General features: G+C 40.7%; 2 protein-coding genes across 4 annotated transcripts in view; one reads left to right on the top strand and one right to left on the bottom strand.

The window, feature by feature from the left end:
- Positions 1-23,735, top strand: part of GGACT (gamma-glutamylamine cyclotransferase) — a 28,270-nt gene extending 4,535 nt beyond the window's left edge. For all 3 annotated transcript variants that reach the window (XM_058833156.1, XM_058833172.1, XM_058833163.1), the window contains one exon: positions 20,756-23,735. In XM_058833156.1, the coding sequence (XP_058689139.1) occupies positions 20,773-21,246 (474 nt within the window). In that variant the 5' untranslated portion in view covers positions 20,756-20,772 and the 3' untranslated portion in view covers positions 21,247-23,735. The remainder of the gene's footprint in view (positions 1-20,755) is intronic.
- Positions 23,736-23,760: 25 nt separating this feature from the next.
- Positions 23,761-26,312, bottom strand: part of PCCA (propionyl-CoA carboxylase subunit alpha) — a 274,262-nt gene continuing 271,710 nt past the window's right edge. Inside the window, exon 24 of the mRNA XM_058833148.1 lies at positions 23,761-24,105. Within this exon, the coding sequence (XP_058689131.1) occupies positions 24,037-24,105 (69 nt within the window). The 3' untranslated portion in view covers positions 23,761-24,036. The remainder of the gene's footprint in view (positions 24,106-26,312) is intronic.

The following is a 26,312-nucleotide window of genomic DNA, read 5'->3' on the forward strand; positions in this document are numbered from 1 at the left end:
TCATTGAGATGTCAGGGGAAGCATGAATCCCAAACAGTGTCATCTTGACTGCTGTATTGCACTTCTGGCTGAGTCTTGGCTCCAACAGCAGTCAGTAGCTCTCCTTTTAGTGAGGAAGCAGATGCAGATAGCCATTTCTCATCAGGTGTGTAGAAATCTTCCTGTTTACTTAGTATTCCAGAAGTGTTAGGAATGTTTGTTGGCATTATGTTAGTTTCTGGTAAAAATATCATGCAGTTTCAGTAGTGTTTTGGAATGTTAGTATAAAAGACTTCTCTCTTCTCCAAAATATTTTTTTACAGCTGATCTGGACTCAAATCTTCTATAGTTTATCTCTTGTATCTCTCCATATCTGGGGCTGTTTAGCCTGGAGAAGAGAGATCTAAGAGAGGACCTCATTAGTGTCTGTGAGTATTGAAGGGACCAAAGGTTGGAGCCAGGTTCTTCCTGGTGGTGCTGAGCAATAGGATGAAAGGAAATGGGCAGAGACTGATGCACAGGAAGTTCCACCTAAACATAAGGATGAGTTTTGTTAATGTGCAGGTGACCAAGCACTGGAACAGATTGATCAGAGAGGTTGTGGAGTCTCCCTCACTGGGGATACTTGAAAACCATCTGGTTGCAGTCGTGTAAAATGTGCCCTAGGATAAGCCTGCTTGATCAGGGAGGTGAGATCTGTAACCCACTGTGGTCCCTTCCAACTTGACCCATTCTGTGACAGCATGGGTTTCATCCTGAACCTCTGCTGCCACCTTTGCATCTCAGGTACTAAATGTTGTCTACACATCTTGTGAAATTTGTCAAGTTAATACATTTTGCCTTCTGGCAAGCAGGCCGGTTTGTGTGCAGGACTTTCAATAACTAAGGTTTTATTGTTTCTACTGACACATGGTACTGATAAGAATCATGTGTCAAGTAGACAGACAAGAACAAAACAGAATCAAGTGTTTTGTACTTCAGCATTGCCCCCTTCTTTAGTCTACTTCCCAAGATGACAGACTTGAGCTTGAAATGTGAGTTTCATTTGTAGTTGCTAACAAGAGGTGCACCTGACATCTCTTTACACCAAATGGTGAAGCATGAGTGACCAGCCTAAATTCTGAACTGGAGAAAATTAAAGCAAGGTGAATTCTACCCTCTGGTTCATCAGGGACTATTAATAGTTTTCTTTCTGAATTATTTTAATTGAACCCAAGTCTTTCTTGTTTACTTTGCACATTAAACTCGGCTAGGGTATGGACACTGAATTTTGCCATTAAAATCAGTACGTCATTTTAATTGCCTATGGATTCTGTCCACTGCAAGTTCTGTAAACAACAGTTTTGTTCTTGGTTGGATCTCAGAATGTGTTCATTTCTCTAGAAATCAAAGGTAACAAGTTAGATTATTTTCCATCAGGAGAGGCCCAGTCCACATGTACAGTAGTACTGAAAGCTTGAAGAAGGATACAAACAAACCAATTTTATTCAAAACATTGCTGAGAAAAATAATCTTGGAAGTGAGACTGTAAATAGTGAGTGAGAAATAAGGGTCTTGTTCTGGTTTTCAATTGAAGGAATGGTGTTTGCAATGGTTTTCAATGGCAGGTAGACCTAGTGATGTCTTCCTGTGTAACTCTTGCCTCCCTTTTGTGATGATGTTCTTCTGGCCTCTGGTTTTATGTATTTTCCTCTGCTCAAGTGATAACAAAAACCGTATGACAGCAATATGTAGAATGAGTACTGGAATACACACTCATTGTGGGGACTTAGCCAACCCAGCTCACCTGGACTGAGAGGACATTATTCTACAATGAGGCAGCAGGTTCTTGTTAGTGTTTTAACTTGAGGAAAAATGGGAATTCCTTTATGGGAAAAAAGGGGAAATGTTACGAGTTTAGAGAAGGGTCTTAATAACATAAGCGCCCATAGTAACAAATTTAAGAGAAAATTACTAAATTCAGATTTTTTTATCTCAGAGATCAGAAGACAGGACTAGTTGTGAGAGAAACTCACCAGAATATGTGGGTAGAAGAACTGAAGACAGCTGAAGAGTTTTCAGCAATAGTAGTTTGGTGCAGATAATCAGATGAGGGATGAAAAAAAATACGCTTGCCATGATTGTCAGCTGAGATGTGATGGTCTTTTTATTATTGACAGAAATAGGAGGATAATAGGTATTAGACTTGTTTATTCCCCTGATTGCATAGCTACACAGGTGCTCAGTGGAAACTGTGGTTTGAAGAACATCTTAGGCCCAAACTTATTTCTGGCAAAATAAGAGCTCTGAACAGGATGGGACAAGCCTTCAGAAGCTAGGAAGGTAACGGGGAAAGCTTACTATAAATTGCCATGTAGAAAACATAATCTCGGAATAAATGTCGTCTTTCAGTTATGTTTGAGCCTATATCAATTGCTGTTGATCTTCTTTGAGGCAGTTTTTAGTGGAGCCATCAAAACTTAGATTTTCTGTGGAATGAGTAAGTAGGAATCTGAGCTCAGTGTTCCAGAATGTTTTCACTGAGAGGAGATGGAACACAGCACATGTATGGAGTGTGGCTTCATGTACTGTGAAGCAGTGCTTCAAAAGTCAGGTGCTGCTTGTGAGGTGTGGAGTTCATGCTTGGTAAGTATTAGGATGGGGTGTGGATATAGGAGAACAACTAAATTAAATTTAGATGAGATTGCACTGAGCCTGCGCTCTATTACTAAAATGTATAAATAACTGAGAAACTGTATGAATGGAGAGGAATGTTTCAACAGAGTTTGGAGTGGAGTGGAGCCCCAGGCTTGATTTTGCCTTAGCTGAAAATTATGTAGGGAATAAATCCCAGCAGGATGCTTACCATGCACATACACATTTCACACATCAAACCTCTAACCAGCTCCAAGGCTGCAGTCTTTGCTGTGATGTAGTTCAAATATACCTGCTATGAAAACTTTCAGGATATGAATCCAGCCACAGGCCAAATCTTACTGAAGCTTTCTGAAGCTCATTTCAAACATGATAAGTAACACAAAGTTACGTACTTAGGAACTGTCTGGTTGGAGAGAGTGCCCAAAGGGAAGGTGATATGAAGGGCTTACAAAGAAGAATCTCTGCCTTCTATGGACTCTGTAGATAGAAACTGTTCTCTTAACTGTTATCTCTAGAAGGGGTCAAATTCAAGAGAGAGTGAGCATAAAAGAAAATCAACCTTTAAGAGATTTAAAATATATTACTAGTTAATTTTTTTTATTTCTTTTGATTAAACTGTCCTAAGGTGGTGGGCCTTATTTCATTATTTGAGTTCCATAATTAATGTCCATAATTAATATCTCAGTAAGGTGAATATGTAAGTGGTTATGGGAAGCTTCAGGAAACCTGCTTAACAGAAACAAAACATCTTTGAGAAGACAACCAGATGAGCAGGGAAAGAAAAGGATTTGATAATGTATTTTTCATCTTTCTAGTATGAGACTCCTTACTGAGATCTACTGACTGGCTGGTTATTCCTCTCTCTCCTCTTCTTGTTTATATTTACCTTTATTTATCTTGTCAAAATATCAAGAAATTTAGGTCAAAATATATTTGGATCCATCTGTTCGTCTAATCTGTTCTTTTACTGCTAGTATTTATCATATCTTTTAATTAAGTATGCTTACTGACAGTTTACTGTATTAATGGAGGGCATCAAGTATCTTTAATTTTGTACAGGGTGAACTTCAAAATTTTCTTCCTAATTTCTATATAACAAAACAATGATTTAATCTCTCTAATTTGTTGTGTTGTAGTCTATATGTTTTATCTGTAACTTCTGTTTCAGTACTGGTGTGGGTGGAAACTGAAATCAGGCTCTGTATTTTAGCTGTCTTTAGCACATTATTATCATTGCAGTCTTATTGTGAACCCAGAAAGTGTTCATTCATTGACTTGGCTATCCAGTTCAGTTTTGAATTTTGTTGTGCAGTTATTCTTTTGATATAATAACTTTGTGCTCTCAGTCTTATGACAGACTGAGAAAATTATCAAGTCCATGATTGACCTATAAGTTCTAGGTGTGTCAAATACTTTGATTGGTTTTGGGGCACACTTTTGGGGAGATTTTGAGATTGACCATCAGTGTTGTTGCAACCAGATTTTAAGCAGGGTTTGGAGAGTGATGCAACAGACACCAGACCTGGTAGGAAGGAAGGAACAGATGACATTGCTTTTTAGGATAATTTGTTTCATGACCGTGCTGCCACATCAGGTAATTTCGTTTGACATTAGATAGGTCAAAACTTAATCTAGTGGGCTAATTTTTGAGATTATATATTGGATGGATTATTTCTTTGATGTCTGCCCCATCCTTCTGTTTCTCTGTGCCAGCCCACTAAACCATCAGCCCAACTACATTATCAGCTGAGTTTTTACTTCAGGTAGAAGTGATGATTTGGGAGTTTAATTAGGGAAGAGTGTTAGGAAGTATTTTCAGTGACAGTGGAATAGTCAAGCTTGATGATTTTTATCTTTTAATGGAATAAACTCCCCAGTAATCTTCTACTTTTGTGATCTGTAAACACTGCAGTACAAACAGCATGCACAACTTTAGTGTTTACTTAGCTCTGCTCCCAACTCATTATTTCTGTCTTGTGGACAAAGCTGCTGCAGATGCAGCTTTTGTAGCATGTTTTCTGAGCTACCACAGTACAATCACGTAGCTGTCTAAGAAATGTGTTCTAGTTTGCATTGTTCTTTTTGATAAAATTTGTGACACTGCTGTGTATTACACTCGCATGTGCAGCAGTTTACCTATGAATCACGTATGCAGTGGGTAAGCAAATGTGTGTGTAAGATTGTTTACTGTATGTCTAGATAAATAGCAGTGTCTCTTCTCTACAGTTGCCACATTAGCAGCTTAGAGGAAGACTATGTGAGGGTATAGATTTTTAATTGTTCCATATCAAAGTGATGTATCTCACCAGAATGCTATCAATAGAACAAATAAAACCTATATGCCTATAAAAAATATAATTTTTTTAATATCTTTATTAAATATCAGTTGTATCAGAACTACTTGGGGTTAAAATGTTTCATATCTGTGATCTAAAAACAGTTTTTGAGATGAAAAATGGTCACAACCAGGAGAAGGGTTATTTTGTGGGCTCAGATTTATAGTCGTCTTTATGTATAATATGTAAACCAGGATGGCTGTCCTGGAAGCCTCAAGGCACAAGTGTGTATAGCTTTCTACCTGGGGAGCAGAAGTTTCAGAGTGGGAATGGTCTGGGTGAGCTGTGCACCTGTGCTTGAGGCTGTGGTGTCAGAGGCTTTGGTTGTTCTTGCACTTTGCCTTCTTTTTATCAGTTTTTATCAGCCAAAGATGTATGGCTGGGCTGGCACTGCTCTGCCTTTGAGCCAGACATACCCTGTGTGTGCCAGATCCAGCCAAAGCCAGCTGCAGGACTAACAACAGTCTTTGGCCTGTCTGAGTTCAAGAAGCATTTGGGCAAAGCTCTCAGGCACATGGTGTGATTCTTGGGGTGTCCTGTGCGGGGCCAGGAGTTCTACTTGAGGATCCTGATCAGCCCCTTCCAACTCAGCATATTCTATGATTCTATGGTCTCCCAGGAGGTAGAAAAGTTAGATTCATGCCCTTTGTCCCAAGGTCTCTAACCCATGTTCCATTGGGTCTTGTTTGGCCTTTTGAAGTTAGATCACAGTGCAGAAAGCAATGCAAGATTCATCGGGTCAGAAAGCACTTCATGTAGCACCTCAGGATTGTATCTCTGAGTGTATTTAGGAGGCGCAGCATGGACTAAGAATGGGTGGGAATCCAACATTTCAGTTGCTTTTCAGGGTTATTCCTATTTGGGAAGGTAAATCTAAAAAAATATCAAATAATTGCATAATGTACCATCTATAAAGAGGCAGGGAGTGGGATCTATAATAGAAACCTCTCTTTGAGGTAACAGGAATCTACTGACTAGACCTCAGTATTGGTCTCTTGCAGTCTCCATGAGTCCACTGTTCCTTTCCATGTATAGCATATGATTCAAACTGTCTTTTATGTTTACTTTTAAAGGAGGGCTAAGAGATTTTCATCCAGTTCCTTGGCAAAGGGCAAGTTTGGCAGCGGCGGTGTTATTTCTGATAGAGGTTCATTGTTTTGCTGTTGAGGATAGACAGTAGTGAAGGATTCCTAACTTTTCTAGTTATTTATGCTCTTCCTAGGCACCCTGCTTATCAGGAGGTGGGTAGTCTTTCTAATGTCCAATGTCTAATGTTCTGATGTCTAAGAATGGATCTTACTGGATCTTCCGTCAAAGCAGACGTGGAAAGAAGCTTACAGCCTCTTTCTCTTCCAGTATGCTTTCATACTCTTAAAAGCAAGATGCTCTTTTCTCTAAAAGAAGTGATTACAGTACACGGTCTTTATTTTTGTTTTATTCTTCTATAAGTTTTGGTTTCCTGACCTGTGATTGTTCTCTCTGTCCAGCTGATTGTGGTTCTTTACATGTAGCGCTCAAAGCTGGGCGTACTATTCAATTTGTGGCTGGATTAGAGCAGGGTATTTTTTCCAGCCCTACCACATTGTTGACTCATGTCGAGTTCATGATCATTGTAACCATCAAATTTCTTTCTACGGAAATGCTATTACAGCAACCTTTCCCCAGATTTTGTTTATTGATTGTTGATTATTCCTGGTTTAATCTTAGAACTTTGTTCTGGCCTTAGCTGAACAGCTGCTGCAGAGCAGCAGTTGTGCAGGGGCCTGTGGCTGCCTCATTAGCCTTGTGCACATCATTCAGAATTTTCATTACTGGTGCTTCCCTGCTACTGGAATGAACATAACAAATCCTGAGAATATGTCCAGTTTGAGATTAATGCCAAACCATCATACCTCTGATAAATATTAACTGGGCTTTCTGAACAGTTTTGGAGTTCTTAATATTTTCTGACTAATAGCAACAGTTCTTGTTAAATCATGTTTTTTAGCTTGCTTCTGAGAATATCATGAGCATTATCAGTGTCAAAAGTTCTACAAAGGTCAAGACAAAGTAACTAGTATGGATCAAGACAGATCATTTCTTTTCTGCATCTGCACATCTTACCAGTGGTAGAGATGGGAAACTGCCTCTGTGTTTATTCTATTAGGTTTTATTACTAAAAGCTCTGCATCCCTTCTTTCTTCCATAGGAGCTGACATGGGAAATAATGTGTATCTCCATCCAGGTGGTGTCCCCTAGGTCTGCCTGGGCAGTCTTTTGCAGTGGAGGACACATCAGGCCGCTCTGCTGAGCAGCTCCAGATAAACCTTAGTGACCTGCGTATTACTTTACCAGTTGTCCTTCTGCTCCTGTGCATACAAGCACATTCTGAGTCAGTGACCACTGAATACATGCATTTTTTTGGGAGAAAAGGGTCCTCTAAAGTATTTTTTATTATTATTGGTTTTCCCTTCTAAAAAGGGATACGGAGTCATAAAATAATTAACACCTTGTTTTACAGAAAACTACTGGTGTTTGGTTTGGGGAGGATTTTTTGGGTTTGGGTTTGTTGGTTTGTTTTTGTTTTTTTTTTTGTTTGGGGGGTTTTTGTTCTGAAATGCTGAAGTGAACAAGTGGTGGTGTTACAATAAACAAAACCTGCCTATAAAACCTGTCTAACTTGGTTAACCCACCAGACTTAGGCTGTCTGTTTTAAAAATTACTAATTTATGTTAACATCTGTTTAAATCAAGCATTGAGGAGAAGAGCTGCTTTTTCTTAATCACTTGGATCCCTTTTCCCAGGCTTAAGCTTTTTTCCTGCTTTCCATGACTGTTTTAATCTTTATAAGGGTTGATGTTATTTGATACCATTATTCAAAGTTGTATTGCTCTCTTATCTTCCTTTTACGAGATTTAGAAGCCTGTCATCAAAAAGCTGGCCCCACAGATCAGCTTAGAGGTAGTAAACGCCTTGCAGGCACATAGGGATCACCTCCAAACATTGTCTGTGGAGCCTAGAAATGCACTCACCTGAAAATAATTCCTATATCAGGGTTAGCTTTTCTGTTCTGGCTTTAAAATCCACAGTGATTGCACTAAAACCTGAAAACTTGTACCTATGGAAGTGTTTCTGTCTTAACTGAAAAGGTTTTGAAAGACAATATGATTTCTGGAAAGTCTGCTGCAGGAAACCCATGCATAATTAGTGGAAGTGTCAGTCTGAGTAAGTTTTTACAAAATTAATTATAAATATCTTGATCACATCTTCCTTTGTTTTCTGATGCAGAATTTTCTGCCAAAATAGAGACTCTTAAACCTTTTGATTCTGAAATACTGCATATGTATGTTATAATACAGTATTTTCTACCTTTTTTGTATAACAAGCTTACAACTTTTTTTCCCAAGAGTTCAGGATTCTTTTACTGATTTATTTGAAATGCTATATTAAAAGAAAAATGTAACACAAATCTTAGACTAGTTAATCTAACTGCCAGCCATAACTCCATTTGGGCTTTGGAATAAGCATCAAAAGCTGAGAAAGTTTTCATTTTCTTATGCCCATTATCTAAAGATTAGAGCAAATAAATGCATGTACTTTCTCATTAAAAAAATATGGGGTCACCAGTTCTGACTCTTTTCATTTCCCTTTAATTTGTCAATTTTTTATCGGCTCTATTTTGCTGATAGAGTAGAAAGAAGGAGAGACTGAATTTAATTAAATCTTCTTTGATATTTAACTTTTTATTTAGTGTCTTGGCGATCCAAGGAGCTCCAAGCAATAATCAATCAAAATCGCTCCCCTCTTTCTATTCTCAGGGGAACTGTAATAATAACCAATTAATACAGCCCTAGACTGGAGAGAAAGGTCATTATTAGCCCCTACAAAAATTGATTGCAATTAGCAAAATTCTGGTGTAACAGAAAACATCAGTTAAAGTGTCTTGTGCAAAAAAAGGCTTAGGATTTAGCTTGCTTGAAATACTGAAATATGGCAAAATTTTCACTTTGTTCAGGCCTTTTTTGACCTTGTCTAAGGGATGACGGCTTTTAGACACCTTGAGCCTCATTTTTAAAATGACCTGCCATGGTCAGTTAACTGATAATGTATCAATTAACAAAAAAAATAATCTGTGTGCATGACTTGCCATAATTTTCTACAATTCCACTTCCTTTGAAGTATTGCTGCCCTAAAATCAAAGCACACAGCACACCACTGCAGAGCGTTTTAGAAATATATGGTGTTATTCTGGTGACACCAGGTGTTGAAAGTAAAAAATGTAATGCATTATGTATTCAGAAGCATGCCTTTACTAATTGATAGTTATTGTGGGGTAAATGGTGAGCTAGTGAGGGTTTGTAATTTGCCAGTAATTTATCTATTTTGAGAGAAATGTTCACATCCTGAAAGTCAGAAGTTATTTGATCATTACCTGTCTTTTTAAGTCGTATCAAAAAGACAGAATGTTGTACGATTTCTCTTCTTTCTGTGTTTTAAGTAATATACTGTTTCTTGATTTACATCTGGCTCTCTAATTACATTATTTAATTTTTCCTCAGTTAATTAGCATCAATAAGTGAGTGTTTGCTTAAGGAATGCAGAAGTGAAATTACTGAGATTTCCAGATGTCCCTAGATACTGTCAAGTCTGGGAGAAATGCTGTTCAGAATAATAACATTATTCCTGTGTGTGGGAATTGGGAGTTGCCCGAGTCTGCTGTACTGCCCAGTATTTGGGTGGGGAGAGTGGCACTGGGAAAGCAGTGACTGATTTGTTCAAGAGATGAAATGTAACTTCCTATGGCCAAGTTAGACTGAGAAATTATTTAATAATGTTTTGTCTGTTTTCAATACTGTGTGAATAATGTTTATCTTTAATATTTTTCAGGTAGCATAATTTTAACTGCAAAAATACAGTTTTTGGTTAATCTGTAAAATCATCCATTCTTACTCCAATTTTTCATTGTCAAATGCATTTGGTGTGAGGGTGTAACAGTGTTCATACAGAACTACTTTTTGAAACTCCCAGGCTGTATTTGCTATAAGCCAAGACCTTTCAGTGCAAGCAGTCTGATTTTAAAGTGTGGTGTTGATTGTATTTACTGGAGATTGTTCTCTTTATTTGTTGCATAAAAATAAAATATAAGTGGTGCTTGTAAATTTATTTTAGTAGGAGCAAAGTTGCTAACAGGAAGAGCAGTTGGTTTTATATTGTGAATCAGTTTGTGATGAGAGGTGTGTGTTGAAAATGTCTGCTGGTCCCAGTGCAAGAGGAAACTTTTCACTTAGAAGGATAGAGAAGTTTTGGGACTTGCTGTTCCTGTCCTACTTACCCTGTTCCCTTACACTGAAATTTGAAAAAGCATGAGGAAGTGAATTGGAAGATACTCTACATACTACTGCATATTTGGGACCTATTTGGAAAGGTGGGATTCCAACAAAATAGCAGCATGTATGAGTTGTTTTCTTATTTCTATAGCATACCCTGAGAAAGCAGGAATAGAGTGGTCCATTGTCAATGATCCATTCTCCCTCATGTGCCACAGTATGGATAGGGTCCTTTTCAGTGCTGAGTTCTGTGCATCCCCTCAGTCTGATCTGTTGACAGCTAATGGAGCCAGTTTAGCTATCCTCTTTTCTCATAATTTTGGCCCATATTTGGGGTGTGCAAGGAGGCTGTTGTGGGGAGATACTAAAGCTGAACATATGCTAATTTATAATGGATGCTTAATCACCTTTGCTTGGGACCTGCTCCAGTCCTAAATTGGCTACATCTTAAGATGTACCTTGAGGCATTCAGAACATTTTATATTGTAATTGCTTAAGTCATGCCAGTTTTCTCAGCACAAACTGTAGATTGATGGATAGGTGTAGCTGGACACTCTCCTAGGTATTTCAGTGCCTTAAGGTATGTGAATTTCTTCTGATGTGCACACAAACTATCTTGGAAGACTTACTTAACTCTAGAATGCTAATTTTATTTTTTAAAAATTTAAAAGGTTCTTTTCAGCTGCTCTATATGCTGTCATGATGGAGAAGTGTGTCACAGATGGAAACAACCTGGTTTGTAGAAGTAAAATCCTTCACAAAAGCCCTTAGAGTGTGTGCAGAGCAGGGTGACTAGGGTGGTGAAAGGCCTCAAGGCTGACTCATAAGGAGTGGCTGAGGTCACCTGGCTTGTTCAGCTTGGAGGAGAAGGCTGAGGGGAGACCTCATCACAGCCAACAGCTTCCTCAAGTGGGGTAGTGGAGAGCAGGTGCTGATCCTCTCTCTGCTGACCAGTGACAGGAGACAAGGAAATGGGATGAAGCAGGGGAAGTCCAGGCTGGACATTAGGAAAAGATTCTTCACTGCAAGGGTGACTGGCACTGGAACAGGCTCCCCAGGGAAGTGGTCATGGCTCCAGGCCTGTCAGAGATTGAGGAGAGTCTGGGCAATGCTCTTTGTCACATGGGTTAGCTTTAGGCAGTCCTGTGAGGAGCAGGGGGTTGGACTCCATGATTTTTATGTGTCCCTTCCAGCTTGAGAGATTCTGATTCCTTTATTGCCTTCAAATGATGAGTGCCCCCAAAGCTCTTGTCTGTGGTCCTCAAGCATATGTTCTTGCCCTTTGTGTCATTAAAAGCCATCGTACTTCAACAACACAGTTCTTAGGCCATCTCATGTGGCTGTAGCATGAAATGATGCATCACACACAGATGTGGTAGGTACACAGCTAACTACTGTTGTGAGATCACTAAGAAATAAAACAGCATTGATTTCTGCATAATATGACTGGTAACTTTTGTCTATGCTTATTACTTCTTATTTTAATATATTCCATTATAATCTTCCCTTAACTTACTCCTTGTTCGTAGACAGTTCTTCCTTATGACTTGGTCTGGAGATGTTTTCACTGATTATTAAGTAATGAACTCCAAGTTCACTGTGTTATCCTTGTCAGAGTCGGTTGTTTAGTGACCCTGGCCTGGCTTTTTTGCATTCAGAACCACACTGAATATTATTCCCCTTCTCATGTACTTCCAGTACTTAATTCTGTTCCTCTTTCTTAATCAAGTTACTATCAGAAATTCTTTTTCAAAGGCCACTGAAGAGAGGCTGAAAAGCATGTATGTATAAAGCCATATTAATTTATGTAAATATTTTATTTGTAAATAATTGGCTCATATAAATTAAGATGAATATTATGTAATCCTGTTACAGTCTTACAGTTACCCCTGCTGTAAGATGCCCTTCATTAAATCTTCCTTCCAAGCATTCTGGAAGAACTCGCAAGGAAAATTAGAGTAAATTCTGTGTGTCATCATAAAATCAAAGTAGCTTTTATCTGCAATTGCAAATGTATATGTAGAGATAGGGAATTATTTCCATTAGTAATTCTTGTGAGACACTTGTGGCTGCATGGGAAGATTTAACGGGTTGCGTAGCTTGTTTTCCTCATTTTTCAGTAAATACAGATCTTACAGACGTATGTTAAATTTTGCATTAGATTGTTTCTGCAGCAGTATGTTTCTGCATCAGAGACCAAACCAGTCTTTACCAGAAAATAAACATTTAATTTGACACATACTTTATAGGACACATACAAATTGGAGATTTCTTGTCTTGCTTTGACTCTACCAGGCAGGAGGATATTTGAGAGTTTGGTCGGTACATTTTATGATTTGAAAGCAAATACTCCAGTGCCTTGCTAAGTGTAATTTTAGTCTTGTTTGGATGTCCCCAGAACATGTATTTGTTTCTTCTATGTAGAAGATAGGAGGTTAGTAAATGTATTTATTCTGGGAAAAGGATTCATTCCCTGTTGCTGAAGAAGGATGTGAGGTATGTTTCAGACTTCATTGCAGGAATTTGCAAGTCATTCTTAGAGAGCAAAAATCAAGACCAGGACGGTTGAAACAACTCATTAATTCTCTTTTCATGATGATCTGTGACTTGTTCTGTAGTAAACTTGTTACTAATTTCTAAAGAGAAGTGATATGACTCGGTGGGATTGAAGTTAATTATACATCTGTCCATGGTTCTTTGTAGTATTGATTTGATGTCCTGTTGTGGTTTGTATTTTCTAGCCTTTTATTATATTAGGAAATGGTGGAAGAGATCTGTTGCTGAGATACAGATAGGGTTTTTATTTCTGACTTGTATTAAGTTGCAAGCTGAAATTCACTTTAAAAATCTTTTTGTTAAATAAAACTGCCCAGATAGCTTACCAATATAAGACTTGCATATACATTTCATTAATAAGACAAATAAAATAACTGTAGTGAATTAGAATAGAGTCACAAAATAATTTAGTTTGGAAAAAAAGCTTTTGAGTCCAACTGCTTATCCATCACTAAACTATGTCCCTTAGCACCACATCTACACATCTTTTAAATACCCTCAGGGATGGTGACTCCACCAGTTCCCTGGGTTCCCTGGTTGAGCTGATTTATTTTGTTGCCAGTATGACCCATGTTAAATATTATGCTTCTCCACAAATTGGCTTCATAGACTGAAAGGATGGTGTAAGACTTCCTTCTTAAAAAAAAGTTCCACTTTTGCTTCTATCCACTTTTAGTAACCTCAGCTCTGGTCCACTAAATGTCAAGGAGGGCCTGTCCTCCTTCCATCGCTACCTAGCAGCATACATACAAATAAAAAAGCATTACTCTTAGTGTAACTTCTGTGTGTATAGATATACTTTATTGTCCACTACTCCTTCTGAACCTCACAAAATTTGTATGACCCTGCTTCAGAGCAAATGTCCTTGGCCATTATCCCACGCTATCTGTACCCTTTCCAGTGGAATATTTAAAATTGTGTTTGCATTTAGATCTGGTGTCTCCTCCAGTACAGCTTTTAACCTTCCTCTCTCCTTTTCTGGTGGCCACTAACACTTCACAAGCAAAGCATGGCTCTGTGTAAAAAATCCTTGTGTGTGTATGTGTGGTTGCAGCAAATGTATATGAATGATCTTTCTTTGACCCTTTTAAGCAGCCCATACTTTCCCAGGAATCACATGTTGAAAAAAAAACCCAGTCTGTTGGGTTTTTCTGATGTTTAATTTCTGCCACATCGGTCAAAGGTTTGTGTTTCAGTAGCTAGTCCATGCTGGACTGGCATAGGTAGCCATTTCTGGAGGAAAAATACTACAGTGTGACACTGTTCCTAGAATTATACCTGGATTTTTCTGTTTGGCTCACTTAGCAGAACACATTTTATTCGCTGAGCATCTGGGGAATCCCTGCTCTCATTAGGTTTTTAGCAAGGTTTGAGGAGCATTGTGTTGCAGTGACCCCTCCACATGGTGTGCTGCAGGGCTCAGGCACCTTGACTCATCCCAGGGAGGCATCCTGCTACTGCCTATGGAGCTGCTGGCTGGAGTGGCCTCTATTCTGTCAGGAAGTCCAGCTACTGGCCTTCCAGCCAGCCACAGAGCGAGGCCTGAGAAGCACCACTGGGTCTCTCCTGGGCAGAGCTCATTCTGCCTGCAGCCCCTGCCATGGCACCTCCACCGAGCAGCAGAAAAGGCGTAAGATGGCTTCCCGAGCCGCAGGCCCCTGCCAGTGGGAGGATGCTCTTGCTCACCAATGGGGCTTTATAAACATATCCCTTCCAGACTCAGTCACACTCCCAAGGGACGGTGCTGGGCCATGACCTGGGCACCTCTCCCCTCCTCACAGAGGATCATTGTGCAGCTGTTCCCTCATTTCCTTTGTGGAAAGGCACCTCACGATCCCACACAAGACCCCATCTTTTCTCTCTTCCCGTTCTCTCTCTCACCATCCTTTCAGCGTAGAAAATACATTCCCATGCTTAGGTACTCAGAGTGTTTGCCGTGTTCCACAGGCTGGGATGATCTTCTCGGTCCAAAACAGCGAACTGACCGCTCTGGGTATTGGCATGTAAATTAATGTGCTGACCTTGCAGGGAACCCATCCAAGCTGCAGGCTCTGTCCCCAGTTTCAGGATGTCGGCAGTTTGAAACTCTGGGCTCTGTTCTGCATCTCAATGATGGAAACCATTTCAAATTCACCGTGGCATAGCAGGGCTGCCCTATCAAAAGTTGTTTTTCTACTTTTTTCCTGTAACAGCAGTCTGGCATTTAAAGCTTATGCTCCATTCTTGTGGGTTGTTTTTTTCTTCCTTTTGTGTAGATACAACAGTGTAAGCACCTATGCTAAAAGTGTAAAGATGAGATAATTTTGTGTATATAATTTAAACTAATTGTAGTGTACTTAAAACTGCATTGTAAGGACCCACCATGCTTGAGTGGGATTTTGAGAAACTACCTAGTCTCTTGCCTTTCTCTAAGACAAGAATAACTGTAGCATCCATGATAGTTTGCGCAACTTTTCAAGAGTTCCAGTTTTCAAGGCTTCCACACTGTTTATTGATGTTCAGTAAACACACTTCAGTTGGCACTCAAGACTAAGATGCTTGAGGTATTGCTGTGCTCTTCTGAAACATCAGTGTGTTGCTCAATAACACTCAAAAAGGCATTGGGAGAATGGAGTGGGAGCAAAGGAGGAGACATGGTTTCTCTCCATGTATATACTCATGGTTTATCCTTAAATATTTCAGTTCTAGTTTCTCTGTGTCAGAAAACCATAGGAGAATCAGTACAGAGTGCTTCTTTACTGGGTTGGTTTGTTAAATATACGTGGACTTGTCAGCCATCAAGATAGTGAGCACTAGGAAAGTATCTGGTGTCACAGAGGAGGTGCACCGAGCCCCCTGACTCAGGAAGATGAAGCAAGCAGACATCAGGGAAAGACACCACAGTAATCTGGCCTCATGCACACACAGGCAGTCGTAGCCTGGGGCTGCCTTCTGTGCTGCTGCTGCTGTCATTGCTGACACAAAAACAGGCATGAGAGCTCACAGGAAGAAAAGGCCTTTACACAGCACAGCGTTCATCACTTTGACCTGGGGAGGGTCTGGACCCAAGTCTGGAAATGCGTCAATGTTGCCTTGCCCTGTTGTGCTGTGATGATGAGGTATCTGTTGTTGACCACCCTAAGACAGAGGGCACTGGACTCTGAAGCTTTTTTGGGGTCATTTGTTACAGTTGTCCTTATGCCTCTCTGTTCTTAAAATTAGAAAGCTGTGCCTATCCATGTTAATGATTCTGTGCAAAAAATTTTGGCAGGCCTTGTGTTCATGTATGAAGAGAATCAACTGTCTCTTCTTAAAACCTTTACCCATATTTGTAGGAGATTATGACCCATCTCATCAGCTCCCATTTAAGCTCCTGCTGGTTCATTTTTGGTCCGAGTTAAACAGCTCTGGAGTCAGTGCTCTGCCCTGAGCTCTTTCTAAATATTTCAGTCCACAGGTTTCTGAATTGAGGTCCAAGACTTTAGTGAAACTTGTACAACATGACTTAATATTAGGACAAAACAGTCAGTACTTACTAATATAATTTTCTCTGGATGTGGCAGCTTTCTCCCTCTTTCCTCTCAAATCAGTTTGTCCACATCAACTTCTGTTTTTTTCATCTGCCTTTCCTTGTCCTGATGCGCTGCCAATCCCCTCCAGTCTCTGCACTCTCTAGAAATTTAGCCTGTTGATCAGTCTAATGTGTCCAGCATGTGTTCTGCATTCCATCCCCAGCATTTTTTTGCATGTGGTAGTTTTATCTGTTTGCCACTTTGAGACCTCCTTAAAGTCACTTTGGGAATTACTCTTTTGGTTAGTAATAAATAATCTAATGCATTTTCTCAATGCAGTACAGTTGGAAATTATTTGGAATGTTTTCAAACAGACAAAAGGCAAATGTTTGCTGTGGTGACAGAGGGGTACAAAGCACATGAGCAGTGCTATGATTGATGCCTGTCCAGTGAAAGGGCATCCTTACTCTGCCTCCTGGCAGAGACTTACAAGATGCTCCAGCTTAAGCACAGGAGTATTTATTGGTTTGGGGATATGAGTTATCCAAGGAAGAAATGAAAAGAATCTGCAGAGAAGGTTAAGTGGAGTTTGAGGTAGTGCCCAGTAGCATCCAGCATGGCCCTGGTTACTCCAATACTCTTGTTTGTTTTCACAAACCAGCACCTCACAGCTTTGGAGTGGGTGACCGCTGCGAGGAGACCATAACCTCTTGATTTCAAAGGAGCCATCGTTTCACTGGTGCCTCTGTGGTTAATGTAAGAAAGGTGTCTTGCCATAAACTTTTTCCGAGGTATTCAGCAAGGTTGGGAAGGGGTCGGCCGAGGCAGGAAGCCCTTGTCTATGCTATAAAGAAAATAGCAAGCAACAAAATGAAAGCATCAAAGGACCAACAGGATGCGGTCCCAGGAGTCCTCTCTGGCATGTTAGTCCTTCTTGAAAGTTAGCATTGAGTGAAGAGTGACCTTAAAACTCCCTTCATTCAAACAGACTGGGCTCAAGTTTAAAGTTCAAGGCATTTTGTTTTTTCACCTGTTTCCTACAGTTTTTAAGAAACTTCTGAAGAATTAATGTGTAACTATATCTGGTCACAGAGCCAATGCAGAGAATTTTTCTCAAGGGAAAATAATGTTACTGTATGGAGCGAGAGAATTGGATACTTTCTGAGTTAGGTTTTATTTTGTTGAAACTTTTTCTCCTAAACCCACTGTGAGCATGATTGCAAACAGCCCTGGAGCCAGTGTAATGCACAGCTCTGGGGCCATGCTTATTTTTTTTTTTTTTTAAAAAAGGAGCTGATAGGATCCTGTAATAGTCTGAATTGTGCTTTAAAAATAAAAAAAAAAAAAAAAAAAAAAAAGGTGGTTTTTGCCAAAGCTGCTGCTGCCACTTGGGAAGCAAGGTCTTGCTTTGGGCACAACCTGGGAGCAAAGAGCCTGGTTGCAGCTTCATCTGTGAATGCATAGTGAGTGAGCCAGCAACTGTCCCCATGGTCACCCACCCTTCTCTCACCCTGCTGGAGCTGTTGGGCCTTGAGAGGGAAAACTGAAGCCCTGACCCAGAACTCCATTGGTGGGTGAGGGTGGATGTGGATACAGTGCTACTGCCCTACCAGCACTAATACCAAGTGGCAACCCCAGCTCCTAGCTGGCAGCAGTTGTGAGCCACTTTTCACCTACCTGTGTGATGCTGAAATAGTCCCTCTATTTTCTGATCTTTGCATCTTGCCTGATGAAGCAACTAGTTACAGATCCCACAAGCAATCTGGCAGGTCATCTTTCATAGCTAAAAGAAATACTTTGCAGAGATGATGTACAAATTTCACTCGTGTTTCCCCATGCCATTAAATTTTAATGATTCTGGTATGAATTTTTCATGAAAGTACTTTCTGAATGGGTTTGTTTAGTCCTGGCAGCTAATATTCAGTATACGTCTGGGTGGGTTTTGTTTGGTTTTTGGTGGGTTTTCTTTTCCTCTCAGGTGGTTTAGTGAAGGTAAGAAGTGTCAAACTGGATTAAGTGAGAAAAGGCAACTTCTTGTTGGTGATTCAGCAAGGGGGTGCCATCTATAACTCTTTTCAGCTGCGTGGTGGAAGCCTGTGAAATGACCCTCAAATACAATTCTGCTCTGTGCTCTCCTGCCACAAGGTGGCTAAAACTCTTTTAAAAGCCCAGGATTTCCGAGTGCTTTGAGTGATGCTAATACATCTACAGCCTTTCTGCAGTGCAACACACGGCACACTGGAGACCAGATTTATTGCGCAGAAAATTGTGTATGTCTTATTTATATGGAGCAGTGATCAGGAAATATTATTGCCAAGTTTATTTCAATCCCTCCTTGGCTGGAGGGCTGGGCCTTGCTTTGTTGTTGTTTTTTTTTTAATAGAAGGAGAAGTAATTGTGCTCAGCCCATCCAGCTTGAGCGACAGGGCCTCTGTGGGGCTCAGAAGTGCCACTGGGAGCTGTGGCTGAAACTTCAGATTCCTACTCCATCTCTGTCTGTACTGCCTGCTGAATCAATCTGCTCAAAGGCTAAATCAGAAACACTTGTCCAAACCTGGGTTAGCAAGTTCCTTTGTTGCTCTTGAATTCTGTGGACCCTGCACTAGGATGATGGGTGCCTTTCTTTAAATGGGTGATGTTTCTCAACAGCCAGCTGCCATCAGAAACAGGGAAGTTGTTTTCACCAGTTTCTGGAAATGGTGACACTGTTCTCTTGTGAACTTTTTGGAAGCTTATCTCCAGCTGTACAGTAGGGACAGAGCTTTTGTTTAATGGAAATGAAGCGTATCTTTTTCTTACAGATGCACCACTCACTACAGAGCTTTTTATGTGCGTTTTAGGTTTCCCTTTTTATTTTTTAACTTATTAACTCTGACAAGTAACCTCTTGGTTGTGAACAATTTAATTCACAATTCATTTTTCTGATTCAAAGTGAACACGAGTGCCCTAATCCCCTAATGGGAATTAATTGCATGTTTCAATGCTTAACTCTGATCCTTTCTCAATCCCCACTGGGACAAGTTTCTTCCTGAAGGATCCGTGTTTGTTATTCAAAACACAATCTGAAAGGTAATGATTTTTCTTATAAAAGAGACTCGGGCCGACTGAATATTAATGCTCTTTTTATTGTGAGGGAATGAGCTGCATCCAAGAAAAAACCTCGTTTATGTCATGAAGGATAAATTACTCTGAAGTATATCTGATAAAATAGAGGGAAAAAATCAGTGTGTTCTTATTCCCCTAAGTGAAAGCAGTTTGCCAGTAAATGAAGGCACACACTGTTTTTGCTTGGAAAGCTGTATTTTGATACAGAGAAAAACTGTTTGCTTCACCAAAGGGGAAATTGCTTGGCTACTGAGGATTTTTAAATGACACCGTTCTCGGCCAGCAACACACCCTTTTGGATAACTGACCTAACCTAACAGTTTACTAAAATAAGGGTAAATTGCAGAAAATAGATTAAATTTCTACTTCTAGTCTGGTTTTAAATATTTCTTGAACTTGAAATACATTATTTAATGACACCCTTTCTGAGAGGAACTACATGGGCTTCTCTGATATTGGGTGTCTGTCCCAGCCAGATGACTGTGGATGAGACAGGCTCTGCCCAGTCAGTGACCACAGGTAAAATGTGGGAAAACATCACAGCGCAAGAACTGCTTCTACCCCTACAGAAATGATGGAGGACAAATGGCACAGTGTGAAAAAATAATACAGGAACTATGAAGGTACCTTCTCCCCCATTACATTTCAGTAAAGCCAGTATTTTATCCCATTTTAACCAATTTTGAGTGTTTCATGCTCACAGATAAAACAAATGGTCATTTAGGGTCTGTTTTCAAGAGGGAGCTCACACATGTGCAGACCAGCTACTTGAGGTGATTTAACACTTTGGGGTGTCTGTCTGGGGAAGAGAGGAGGAACATGGCCTTACCTGGTCTCTCTGCCAGCAGTCTTCCAGTTTCTCCCCTGGCCCCACAGCTTGCTGTTCAGCATTTATCTGTCACTCAGCAGGCAGGACCTCAGCACTGGCATTATTGCAAATCCACCAGCACATCCATGAGATGAATCCACACCAGGTTACACTTGCTTTTGGGAGTCACTGAGCACGACACCACACACTTGCTCCCATAATAGTGAGAGAGAGAAAAATTAAGAAAGATTTAGAGCTTTTCCTGGGGGTCAGGGATATGTTGGCTGATGCTTGGGATTCCTTAGAGAATGTTAATTTGGTTACAGCAAAGAACTGCAAAAGGCTGACTTTTTTCTAGTCTCTGTTTTTCATTGATGCAGTTGTCTGAAAAGTTTCAAGATACTTGAATTGAGCATGATACTTAAATGTGGTATAGGACTAAGAGACCACTTTTGCACGTGCCCAAACAACTTTTTGTGTTGGAGGTGCCTTGGCAGGGCAGTGGCCCCATGGGTAATGTACTTCTTTGTCTTTCAGCGGCTTTTGCAAGTACGATGGCCCGTGTCTTTGTCTATGGCACGCTCAAGAAGGGTCAGCCCAATTACAAGCACATGATCAACACGGCCAAAGGCCTAGCAAAATTCCAAGGAAGGGGCCGCACAGTGGAGAAGTACCCGCTGGTGATTGCAGGGAAATACAATATTCCTTACATGCTGAACATCCCGGGGACAGGCCACCACATTGCTGGGGAGATTTACTCTGTCGACGAGCAGATGCTGCAGTTCCTGGATGAGTTTGAATGCTGCCCAGACATGTACCAGCGCACCCTGATGAGAATCCAAGTGGTGGAGTGGGAAGGGAAGGGCGGCACGGGAGAGGCGCGGGCAGCAGCCGACGGCGTCCTGGAGTGCTTCGTGTACAGCACGGCCACGTACCCGCCCGAGTGGGTCGGGCTCCCCTACTATGACAGTTACGACTCCTCGGGGAAGCACGGCCTCTCCTACGTCCTACGGGAAAGCCGGGAATAGAAACGGGAGGTGACGCAGCCTGGCCGAAGACATAGTGCTAAGCAGGTGTTGCTCGGTAACCTTTCCAGGAAAGCTGTAATACCTTGTTATTAAAATGCAGGAGCTCTTGTAACCCTCCCAACCCAGGAGCCTTGGCGCTAGTGTTGAAGTCCCGTAGGCCCAGAGCTGCAGACTCCTCCCCAGGCAGTCAGTGTCTTCCTGAACCCCCCGGCCTGCTGCAGGTAACTGGGTTTGCACCAGGTATAAAATAACTGTATGTGCACACCAGGTCTGGGGTCTAATTATTCCCTCAACTTCCCCCTTTGCCTTGGTGCATAATAATGGAAGTCAATGAAAGGCAGAGGAACAGATTAATTTTTCTTTTTCCCTGAATTGACAAATTTTCTTGCACTAATATCTGAAACTGATTTAAATGTTTGCAAAGTAAAGCACAACTCCTATTGAATATTGACTTGTAATGGGTTTAGTAGGCTACTGCATGTAAACAGGAAAAGCTGATCAGATAACTTGGTGCTTCTAGACAAATAGGAAATTGCTGGAGAAAATGTAAAGGTCATTCTTACTCTGCATTGCAGTGGGTTTTTTTCTGAACTGGAAAGGTGTATTTTTAAACCATGTTTAGTTTTAAAAGGCACTGTCAAGAAACACTGAGAAAATATAAGAGAGTTACATTTAAAATTGTATTTTTGATTTTACATTCTAAGCACTTGGGGTTCCACTTCCATTCACTGTGTGACTGTAGGATTTGGGGGCCTGTGTGTCTGTGTGTGTGTGTCTGTTTTGGGGGATGTGGGGGCTGTTGGGGACCAGGAAAAGCAAATGTACGCTGGAGCTGTTGTGAGCACTTACTGTCAAGGTGACTTTTTGCCAAGCATTTTAATGCATGTCTTGCAACCATATGCAAACTGAGTTTCCTAATGGGGGAAAATAAATTATATACATTATAAAAATATCCAAAGGACCTGTATTGTGATTATTGCAACATTTAAATTGGGGAAAAAATACATAAAGAAGACTGTTGTGCCCCTGACCCAACCAACTGTGCCGGTTTCTGTACAATCTGGGAAAATTGTGGCTTTCTGTTGTTACACTCCTGTGCCTTATATTTTCCTTCAGCTGCAGTGTTTGGTACAGATAGATTGTACAGTAGCCAAAGCTGCCAAAGGGATGGGAGCAGGCATTGTATGCCATGCAGTGAGCCATCAAATGCAGCAAGAATACAATTAAAAACAATACTGTACTTTTGCTTCTTTACTACTGCCAGTAGCCCTGTGATGGCCAGAGGAGATCCAGGGTAGGGAATCAGCCTAAACTTCAGCAGTAGTAGGCACTGCAGCATCTCATTTAGAAAAGCTTTTATGTTGCTGCAATAAGCAAAACAAGTAACTTGATAGTAGAATACGTGTGTCTCTTTACAATACTTATCTGTTTAGGACAACCCGCAGAGACTGAACTGTGCTCCCTTGGGAACGGGTAAGATGGCAGTAAGGAGATCTGCAAGGTCTCTGCCTCAGTTTTTCCAACTGCAAAAGCATTAATTTTCCTGGAAGGCAGGTACTATCCAAACACTCTCCTTACTCACCTTGATGAGTTTTATAAACTAATTCCCTAAGCAGATCCCTGGACTACATTCTTCCCCTTGGGCATGTGATGTAGTTAATTAGCAGGGTCTCAAGAACACGAAGAATGCCTCTTCAGTCATAAATTTCAAGCAGAATCAAACTTTCCTGGTTTAACATGAGTTACCCGCCCTGTAATTGACTGTTTTCATCCTTCACCTTCCAGTGAAGAGCCCAGGAACCTCTGGCCACAGGGTTTCTCTCTGGGAAGCAGCAGGACTCTGCACACCCTAGGCAAGAAAATGAGAGCACGCCCGCTCCACTCCGGGGCAGTGGTCAAGGTCCCTTTGTCTCCCTTTCCTGTAAGCATTCAGGAGAAGTCCTGCTATTTGCTCTTAGCAGTACCTTGGGGCAGCTAAAGAGCTCTGAAAACAGTGCCAGATCTTTCTGTAAAGACATGCAGTAATCAGTATCAAGAAGATAAGGCTGGGGAAATTGAGTATGGAGTTCAAAAAAAAGAAGACAATTCCCTTAGAACTTTAAACAAAAACACATGAGAAATATCTGCACTAGCAAAATATAGCCTCAAATCTGTAATTTAAAACTAATCTATACAAAGCATTAGAATACAATAATATATAAGTATTTATAATACATAATAAATAATTGTATAATAATTTATTATTTGTTAATAAATAATAATTAAATAAAAGCATATCCTAATTTGAAATAAATCTGATCAGAATTTAAGCCATTGGTGGTACTTGTGCAGCACTTATACAGAGTAAAGGAGAACTGCTCCGTTTGCTCACTGGTTAGTTTTTCATTCTTGCCAGCCATTCTGTACAGCCTGGCTGGGGCCTCAAACCAGGGACATTGCTGTGGAGAAGACAAATCAGATTTTTGGCTTTTGTTATGTTTTCTTTTTTTTTTTTTTAAAAAGAGGCTTTTCCTGTTTCAAAGCAGAAATGGTATTTTATTGATTTTATTTGATCCTGAAAAATCAAAGCATTACAAAGGTTATGTACAAGTATTTCTGGAAGTAAAAATCTGGGATCTGTTGCCAAGATTGAACATCTGTGTTTGCTGTCTTAACCACTGATACAGTAAATATGCCTGTATAAAATCTCATGTGTAGTACTGTCCGTTTTCTGTGCTGAATTGTCTTAATGTTACTTTACAGATAAAAATAATAAAGGCTTAGTTAATTCAACAGTGTGGAAGCAAGCTTTCATTCCAGTTCCACCAGCAGATCTTCTTCTCCAACAGTGTCACCAGCTTTGCAGTGCACAGCTTTCACCTAGGGTACAGAAAGAGCAGAATTTAAACCCTTCCTCGATAGCCTGGTGAAATAAATGGCTTGGCTGACGTGGCTTGTATTGCACAGAGCGTTGCGTCTGCACACACGGGGTGACGGCCACTGGGCAGCCTGAGGACACTGCAGGGACACAGAGCCACCTGTGCTGCAAGGGCCTCCAGAGCAGTTGGGCACTTGACCTCCAGTGCTCAGAGCCCAGCTGAGCTCTGTGTACCAGTGCTTGACAAATGGTGTCCAACCCCATCAGGGTATTCAGGCACCTACCATCAGCTGGTTTGCTTGCAACAGAGATGCTTGAGGACCTGAACGTCAGATGGAGATGCCACTTCTTAAAATTGAAAAGCACCTTTTTTCAGCTGGTTGCACTGCTGTTTATTTGTTTTACACAGAGGACAGGCTGATTCCTCAATACTCATACTGGGACGTTGCAATGAAATATTCCACCATTTCTTTAATTACAGTTTTCAAACATAGCAGAATCTTGGAACTGCAGCCATTGAAGTGGGTTTCTCTCAATCACCAGAGAGCTGGGATAGATGATTCAAATCTGAATTGGGTTCCTTTAACATAACTGAATTTGACAATGGGCTACCACTGTCAAATAAGTGCAACTGTATCTGTAGATGAATTACATACTCCCATGCAGATTCCTGAGTTTTAAAACACTAACATCTTACACTAGTCCCTCATTTCCTCTATAAAAGGCTGCAACATGTCTGAATTCCCTTTCAGCACGTGAAGCAATAGAACATATTTGAAGCTGTATAGTTTGCTTCCAGTATTAATTCAGAGCTCACACTGACATGCCCAAATCCTTGTTCAGCAGATAGCTCATTTTAATCATCCAAACACTATGCTGGGCTCCTGAAGGAAATGCACAGCATACCCCAAGTACCAGGCTGTGATGGACACGCTATTGCCCACATCCATGTTTGACAGTCTAAAGCCACGTGAGCTGTAAGCAGATCTCTGCCTCTGTAGTACAGGCACACTCACAGCACTGCTCCAGAAATGATGCTGAGCACGGGCAAAGACAGCGTGATACGTACAAACAAGGGCTTTATTTCTAAATGAGTAGCTGGGCAGTGTACCAATCTCTGAGCCTCAATCTTCTAGGAGATGAAAGCGGTGTGAAAAACATTCTACCCCTTGATTTTCTTTTCCTACAAAGCCAAGGTTCAGCAAACATCAGAGCTAACCGGTGTTTCAAACTCCCCAGCGATTTCTGCCGTGCAGCGGGGCCGGCTCCTTGTCCTGACCCAGGCACAGCTGTCCTGTAGAAGACAGGAGGCTCACCAGTTCCTCTCCAGCTTTCTCTCATTTTTAAACCACCTGCAGCTGGAGTAAACTTGAAGTAGATAAAAACAAGCCACTTTTCTCACAGTTACAAACAGGAAGATGGGGTTTGATACTGAAAAGGAATTCAAGTCAGGAATGAAAATGGGAATGTCTTCCAGCTGAAGACAAATGAACTGAGTTTCAAAACACAGTTTCAAAGCACCAAAACATGGACTAACAGCCTGTGCCAAACATCCCATTCCTGTGGAGAGGCCAAGTTATTTTAGCACTCAGAGCCATGACTTTGCACTGCAGAACAGGCTGAATTCTGTTTAGCAGCTTCATTTCTACACAGCCCAAAACTTTTGTACTTATTCGAATTCTTAACATTCTAAAGGTCAAATAATGTGCTTGCTATTAAAATGGGCACGCCAAGGGGACATTGCAATGCACACATGAGGTCCCCTGAATGGCCTGTGCACCTTTTACATCCTACCTTGGAGGATTAATGGACCAAACACAAGTTTTGTGGCATCTGTACTGAGAAAGTGGGAAATATTTATTGTTAGGAGAAGTACAAGCAGGATTGTAATGACAGACCCATGGATTGCAGAACACCTTCGTGGGAAAGGGAAGGATAAAGTGAAAAATAGATGGGGTAGGTGGGAGAGGGAATGGCATTTTAATTACAAATATGACTTAAAACCAGTGGATGCAAAGAGCGGCAATAAGGGGTTAAATAACAGCAGATTAAAAACTAAAGGCTTGGAAATATTAATCAAGTGAGAAAATAAATTATATAGAAATTAATGCATGAAATAGAATAATGAAGTGGTAATGTTAGAGCAAAAGCAAAAGGAACATAGTCCTCTCAGTCGTTTTTTCTCTTGAGACCCAATTTTGCACTGGGT

Source organism: Poecile atricapillus, chromosome 1 (assembly GCF_030490865.1).
Source record: "Poecile atricapillus isolate bPoeAtr1 chromosome 1, bPoeAtr1.hap1, whole genome shotgun sequence".
NCBI lineage: Eukaryota > Metazoa > Chordata > Aves > Passeriformes > Paridae > Poecile > Poecile atricapillus.